General features: G+C 38.6%; 1 protein-coding gene across 1 annotated transcript; it reads left to right on the top strand.

The window, feature by feature from the left end:
• The first annotated feature begins 1,433 nt into the window (after window positions 1-1,433).
• On the top strand, window positions 1,434-2,387 carry OR10A5 (olfactory receptor family 10 subfamily A member 5). The gene is given in 1 exon segment (XM_028116991.2): window positions 1,434-2,387. A coding segment is annotated over 1 exon segment (954 nt).
• Window positions 2,388-8,377: the final 5,990 nt, after the last annotated feature.

The raw sequence follows: 8,377 nt of genomic DNA, 5'->3' as shown, positions 1-8,377 counted from the left end.
ATTCTGGTTTCTACTGCTCTCTTTTTTTTTTTTAAGATTTTTATTTACTTATTTGAGAGAGAGAGTGAGTGAAAGAGAGCACAAACAGGGTAAAGGGCAGAGGAAGAAGCAGACTCCCCCCTGAGCAGGGAGCCCAATGTGAGACTCCATCCCAGGACTCTGGGATCATGACCTGAGTTGAAGGCAGACGGCTAACCGACTGAGCCACCCAGGCGCCCTCTACTGCTCTTAATAAATGTTTTTATTTCTGTTTTTAAGGTTGTATTTTTTTGTACAGTAGTTCCCTAACCATGTCCAATTCTTTTTTTATTTTTTTTCCAATTTCATCTAATAATTCCTCCATTTTAGAATTCAATATTCTAGATTACCAAAATAACAAGAAAAGAAGAGCATATGATAGTAAATTGCAAATTAGAAACAAATAATACAAAATGTAATTTTGCAGACATTCCTATTTTGATTTTCTTAAGCATTAATGAGTTAGTCTTCAGATCAAGGCAGAGCAGTCCAATGATGGATGGTCCAGGGAAAATATGAGAACTCTGGAATCCAACAAATGTGGTTTGGATTTGAGATTTACCACTTTAATTGCTGTTTTTTAACTTCTCTGGGATCAGTTCCTCACCTATAAAATGCACATATAAAAGGACAAAACACAGGCATGTGTTAACTGTCCTCAATACATGCTAGCTCCTCACTTACCTCCCAAATTTCAGCCAGCAAAAAAAAGATTCATGAAGAGTAGAAAAATTATTAGATGCATTATTCTGCATTATATTATAAATATATTTCTAAAGCTTTGATGAATACACATAGATTTGGGGTTTGTTTAAAGATTTTATTTATTTATTGGTCAGATAGAGAGAAAGAGCACACAAGCAGGGGAGTGACAGGCAGAGTAAGAAGCAAGCAGAGAGAGAAGCAGGCTCCCCGCTGAGCAGGGAGCCCAATGCAGGACTCAATCTCATAACCCTGGGATCATGACCTGAGCCGAAAGCAGATGCTTAACCAACTGAGCCACCCAGGTATCCCAACATGTATGTGTTTCTAATGAAATCATGAACATTGGGCTTGTTTCTCAAAAGGTTAGGTGCTTTCAGGAATATCACTTCTTCCAAAATTTGCCCTTTGCTGGCCCCTTCAGGGACTTAAGGTTCTGATTTGATATAACTTTTCTGTACACCTTAATGCACAAATAGGGAAATATCAAATCCTCCAGAAGCTGGCCCAGGCCCATCTCTGAGTTTAAGCTCTGGCCATTCTTCCTTATGTCTTTGTTCTTAGACAATATAAGGCCCTTCCTCTTCCAACTGAGATATTGACCTTGCCTCTTTTCCTGACGCTAAAAAGGAATCTGAAAACAAATCCAGAGTCTGACTCTTCCCATCAGGAATCTCTCTCCATGATCACAACTGGGATTCATTTCCATATCTATGGCTGGATGAAACTGGACAAGGGTTGGGGAGTTTATCCTCCTGAGCTTTTCTTCCCTACCTACAGAAATACAGTTATTACTCTTCCTGACATTTCTAATCATCTACCTGGTTACCCTGATGAGAAACAGCCTCATCATTCTAGTTACCTTGGTTGACCCCATGCTGCACGGCCCCATGTATTTCTTTCTCAGGAACTTGTCCTTCTTGGAGATTGGCTTCAACCTAGTCATTGTGCCCAAGATGCTGGGGACCCTGCTGGCCTGGGACACAACCATCTCCTTCCTTGGCTGTGCCACACAGATGTATTTCTCCTTTTTCTTTGGAGGTGCTGAATGCTTCCTCCTGGCCACCATGGCATATGACCGCTATGTAGCCATCTGCAGTCCCTTGCACTACGCAGTCATCATGAACCAAAGGACACGTGCCAAAATGGCTATTGCCTCCTAGTTTCCAGGCTTTCCCATAGCTACTGTGCAGACCACGTGGCTCTTCAGCTTTCCATTCTGTGGCACCAACAAGGTGAATCACTTCTTCTGTGACAGCCCACCTGTGCTGAGGCTGGTCTGTGCAGACACAGCACTGTTTGAGATCTATGCGATTGTTGGAACCATTCTGGTCATCATGATACCCTGCTTACTGATTCTGTGTTCCTATACTCGCATTGCTGCTACCGTCCTTAAGATTCCATCAGCTAAAGGGAAGCATAAAGCCTTCTCTACCTGCTCCTCCCACCTCCTTGTTGTCTCCCTGTTCTCTGTATCTTTAAGCCTCACCTACTTCCGGCCTAAATCCAATAATTCTCCTGAGAGCAAAAAGCTGCTGTTGTTATCCTACACTGTTGTCACTCCCATGTTGAACCCCATCATTTATAGCCTGAGAAATAATGAAATGAAGAATGCTCTTGGTCGGACCTTCCGCAAGGCTTTAGATCTTAGAAATTGCATCCCATAGACATTAGGAAGAGTAAGTGTACTGAATGGGGAGCAGTCAGTTTCCTATTTGGGATCATCTGCCTCTCTTCCCATCTCTGTTGGGATGAAACCCAGCTGCTGAAGCTCAGTGCAGGGAAAAAAAGCGCAGAAGTGGATAAGACCTATTGCTGCCACCTGGAAAACTCCTCTGCTCTTTGTAGGCTTATTTTATTTTTATTGGTATTTCAACAATTCTGTGCCAAGTAATTCCAGATATTCACATTCATGTGTCCACATTGTGAACAGTATAAAACTGCTTATAATCCTAATGTGTGAACACATTTAATAACAGGACAAAATCAGTAAAAATCATCATGTCACTTTCTCTTCCCTTTGGCAGATCTGACTCCATTCATCAGATAGAAAACCGTATGACCCCTCCCAATGCATAACTTTCATCACTGTCTTACTTCAGTTCGCATGTCCTTGAAGCAGTTCTTCTAAGCTCACTGGTATGTGTTATGAATATAGGAAAGTGTATTGATAATCCCCATACTTACACCTTTATAATCCCCACAGTCATTTTATTCCTTACTTTATTTTTCCCAGGAAGAATGAGCTGAGCTTCCATGGGCTGTCTCTCTATCCCATATTCAGCTTCTTAAAACTTGTTGAAGTAATATTATAAATTTCTATTATGATTCTGTTTTTTGAAATTTAAATTCAATTAATTAACATATAATGTATTATTAGTTTCAGAGGTAGAGGTCAGCGATTCATCATTCTTATATAATACCTAGTACTCATTACATCACATGCCCTCCTTAATGTCTCGTGATTCTGTTTTCATTGAAGTTTAAAATGGATCTAGCTAACTGCAACATAGCTCTTCTTTAACCACAATATTACTCATTCTTTTTATAATTTCATAGTATTCTGTTTTCTAGATATACCGTGGTTTACTTAACGAATCTTTTACAATTACAAATCATGCTGTAAAAAATAGCTTTATATAAACATTTTCACATTTTTACCAGTATATCTGACAGATGGAAATCTAGAAATTGGGAAAAAGGTAAATACATGTATCATGTTGTTATATATTGGAAAATTTCCCTCAAAACTATACCATTTTACACTCCCAGCAGCAGTTTACAAGGGTTCTTGTTTCCCCACAGCCACATCAATAACATTTGTCATCAAACATTTGGAATTTTGCTTAGATAATAGGCAAAAAATAACTCAAATTTTAATTTGAAGGAAATAAATTTTGAAGAATATGGAAGAAATATTTGAGTAAATTAGAGAAAATGGTGAATTTAATTCAGACTTCTGAATTAATAGTTTAGGTGATTAGCAGCTGGTGATGTTTGATACTCTATTTTCTCTACTTAACAGGTTCTTTCCATCTTTATTTTAGACAGATCCATCTCATCTTTCAAGGTCCCACTGTGATCCCTCAAGCAGCATAACTTATTCTCTCCTACATGCATCTATTCCGATTTTATCAGCAGATAGGTTAAATCTTGGATATACTCTGCTATACTTGTTTTTACATGTTTGTCTTCCCCCAGTGTTCCTGTAACGCTTTGAAAATGAAAGCAGCACAAGTATTTCTGTTTTATATGACATGGGCATTCCTGAAAAACTTATGTTCTGAAAAACTCTACACTGGAAATACTATGGAAAAATGGGGTTAGGGCAGACCACTCAGAATATACGCAACTCTGAAGCCAGGGGTTTAACAGAAACACAGCTGGTGCTTGGAGAGACAACATAGACTTCTCAGACATTCAGTTCAGTGATACTAGAGGTTGCCACAGTAGTTATTTAACATGCATAGTAACAATAGGATGAAAATGTCAATGATGTTTTATTTAGTAGAAGGGTATTTGGTGCTGAGATAATGCAGATGATGTGATGCTCTGAACCAGTGGGGCAGCCCTTATATAGTCATGAGAGTCAATGCCACTTTCCAGGAACCAAAAGCTGCACAAAACAAGAGACGCTCCTCTTTGTGAATGGAGCCTCAAGTACAGGCCTACTTCTAAAATTTTCTTTAGAACAGCTAAAAGATGCCAAGGTCTTATGACATTTACTTCAGTGTTGAAGGTTATCACTTTATCTATTCTGGTTCGCTTTGCCCAATACAAACTTTACATTATAGTGAAATTATTCTCCAATTTTTCAATAGTATATGAAAGATGAATAAATAAATGGGTAATCTGGTTGAGAAGTGGTGGTGACTTGGAATAGAGAATGTAATTTATCAGGTATCAGTAGAAATTAATTCTAAATAATTTTTAGAGGAAGAATTGACAAGATTTGATGGTGGATTGCATGTGAGGAATTACAGTGGTCAAGAGAGAGAATTTGATTCTAGGCCAAGACCAATTCCTGCAGTAGAGTATAGTTGTTCTGAAAGTCTGGAGGAGATCCATGAAAGAAGTATAAAAGAGATTTTTTCCAGAACAGTCAAGCCTTTTCCTTCATATCCCTGTTATGAATCTCCTTTCAACCTTTATAAACAACTTCCCCAAACTTGCAGTAACTGATCTCGCCTTGGGACCAATTGCTTTCATTGGATTATCCCAGAACCAGATATGGAGCCAAGGACTCAAGTGCAAGTGAGTTATTAAGGAGAAACCATTAAATGAGTGGGGGAAATAGAGTAGGAATGGAGAAGAAGCTAAGCAAAAATATAATTTTGGGTGCAATCCCAGACCCAGCCTAATCCAGCAGGGAATTCCAGAGCATAAATAAAGCTTAGTTTGTTCTGCTTCATGTCATAAGAAGTAGGCTTTTGTACTTCCGTTCCAGTCATCCACTGGTTACTGGCAGACTGGGGGGTAGGGAAGGGTGAGAATTAAAACTCCCAGACACCACTTTCTCCCAGGGCCCTGGGGTATTCTTCTGAAGGGCTCACGTACAAGCTACTAGAGGTAAAGCTTACAGAAGCTGACAAAGGATGCTCAGAACTAGTCAAAATGACCAAGGAGGATTGAAGAGAAACTCCAGCAGTGTCTACTACAGTCTGCCCTTCAGAAGTGCTATTCATCATCTGAGTGTTTGGGTCAAGAAAAAACTCCAAAGTCTCTAATCAGAACATTAAAAAAGGGTCATTGAAAAAAATTACTACTGAAATGCTAAATCTAGAGCTCAGTTCAACACACAGCAACCTCTCCAAGTTCAACATCTACCCAGCAGTGTGAATTCTGATACATATATTTTTTCCAAATTAGTAGTTTGAATCAAACACACAAATCCAAACTCATCTCCCAAGATAGGCATTGGTCATCAGAAACAATGGAGACAAACACATATGTGTGAAATAAATATTTTCTTATTTAATTCATCATTTTCAAGGCATCTTTATTTTTCACAATAGACTCAGACCCACACATCATTATATACGGCAATGATAGTTCCTTTTACTTCATCTTCCACTTTTACAGAGGCCCCTTTGGGATTGCTGGCACTGAGAAAATAGTTTGTGATGATTAATTTATATTTGAAAGGCTTTTGCCTTAGGCGAAGACATAGCTGAAACTTTGGGATTGCTGCTCATAACTTTTTTAAATTGTAATCCAAGTCCCTACTCAAGTTATGTCCAGGGAAATGGGAAATGGTGGTGCTATTTTTATAGCTACATCATTTTCTCCTAGTTACATATCCATCACAGTTATAATTTCACATTTTTATATGGTTCTTTAATATTTATCTTCCCATTTAAACTATATGTTCCATGAGGACAAGAACAATGTTTATAAAATTTCCTACTGAAACTTCACTGCCTGGTTCATGTTAGGCATCCAAGAATTATTTGTTGAATGAATGAACAAACATTCAAAGTAGACCTTGTGCATGTGCTCATTGGCCATTGGAACCTATAATACAATTTTTCCTCCTCCAAATGCAAGTACTCAGGATTTGAGAAGAGAGAAAGAATGAGAGGAAGAATGGCAGAGAGAAGTCATGTAGCTATTTCCATTCTCACACTACTTTTGGTTGTAATTCCAAGTAAACATGGGAACTAGCATGAATTTATGTTATATACTAACAAAGAGAAAGGTTATCAGGGGGAAGAAAAAATAGCTATTCTTTTTTATCCATTGAGTCACCTTTGTTATCACTTTTGTTGGAAATATGGTATACTTCCCTACAGCAAAGTGCAAGATGAACGTGCCATCCTAATTAATTGAAATGGAAAATCTCAGGTCGTATAGGTGAAGGACAATGCAGAAGGTCAGTGTTTTAAATATGGCTTGTACAAAAATTCAAGCACATATTTGCAGGCACTAAGCTAAATACTAAGCAAACAATAATGAAGAAGTCAGATACGGTTACCGCTTTCAGTGAGAAACACACAATAAAATTTCTGTTTCAGAAGCACTATAAGAAATGTTCAGATATGCATTAAAGTCTTTGGATGAAGCCCTTATCAGCTTGGGGAAACTTTATCTCAAAGCATGGACATCATATTACTAACTCAACTTCAATTCTTATTCCAGAAGGATTAGGATTTTAAGACTGTTAGTCAGACTTTCTTCTTTTCATCTTAACCAGGAGTTAATAGCTCCTCAACCAACAGCACCCCCAACCAACTGCTTATGGTTTTCATTAATATTCTCCACTTCGCTTAGACAATGATTAGAGTTCTCCTCTCCATGCCTGGAAACTTCTGAATCCAGGTCAGAAACACTCCCAAAGAACCAGCCCAGTGAGAATCAAAAGTGAGGGGAGATATAAAAGAATACTGGCATGATAAAAATGAAATCACTGTCTTTTAAAGGGATGCCTGCACTCCCATGTTCACTGTAGCATTTTCACAATAGCCAAGACGTGGGAACAAACTAAGTGTCCATTTACAGAAGAAAGGATAAAGAAAATGTGGCATTTGTATAGATATATACAATGGGATATTAATCAGCCATAACAAGGAAGGAAATCCTGCCATTTGGAAAACATGGATGGACCTCAAGGGCATTTTGCTAAGTGAAATAAGTCAGACAAAGAAAGAAAACTACTGTATGATCTCACTTATATGTGGAATCTGAAAAAGCCAAACTCAAAGGAAAAGAGAGTAGAATAGTGGTTATCAGGGGTTGGGGTAGGGTGATGTTGGTCAAAGGGTACAAACTCAGTTATAGGACAAATAAGTTGTGGGGATCAAATGTACAGCATAGTGACTATCATTAATATTACTGTATTATATACTCAAAAGTTGCTAAGAGAGTAGATCTTAAATGTTTTCACCACACACATATACAAAAAGGTAATTATGTGAAGTAATGGACATGTTAACTAACTCTATTGTGTTAATCATTTCAATATAAATACATGTATTAAGTCATCACATTATATACCTTAAACTTACACAATGTTATATGTCAGTTTGTCTCAATAAAGCTGAGGGGAAAAAAGAACACTGGCATGCTCTTCTAATCTCTCTCTGGTGCAAACCTTGGAGAATAGACAGACCCTTAAGTTTTTTCCCTTTGCTCTTGTAGCCTCATGAGTGCAGGAAAAGTTGGAGTTGCAGCAAAGATCTTCCTCCATTTATGAGATTTTGCAGAATCTTTATGAATTTTTGCACTCCTGGGAATTCCTCAAAATTCACGCCTGTCAAAAAGTGAACCTACGACCTGACCTGAGGAAGAGGAAGCACTGGGGGAATCACTCTGTTACAGTAAACAGCAGGGACCAAAATAGTCCTGAGACCCAGCCTGGAATCCTCTGGAGTGATTGACACAGGCCCAGCTCAGAGTTTCTTTGGAATGACTAATGCTGCACAACTCAGGCCTTCTTTATGGGGACTGACTCAGCCACAACCCCGGATTTACCTGGGGTGTCTGGCACAGCCCTGGACAAAGCTTCTTGGAGAATGTGACATGGCAGAACCCCAGAGCTCACCAGCAATGAGGACTGAGACAAGTAGAATCCAAAGCACCTTTGAAATGATTGGCACAGACAAAATCCAGGGCTTTTCTGAAATGATTTGCACAGATATAGCCATATTTTAGGACTCCC

The sequence above is a fragment of the Eumetopias jubatus genome, unplaced genomic scaffold (genome assembly GCF_037043125.1).
Source record: "Eumetopias jubatus isolate StellerSeaLion01/CBP00866 unplaced genomic scaffold, mEumJub1_p1.0 scaffold_13, whole genome shotgun sequence".
Taxonomy (NCBI): Eukaryota; Metazoa; Chordata; class Mammalia; order Carnivora; family Otariidae; genus Eumetopias; species Eumetopias jubatus.
The sequence above is the reverse complement of the archived record's forward strand: the minus strand, read 5'-3'. Positions and strand labels throughout refer to the sequence as shown.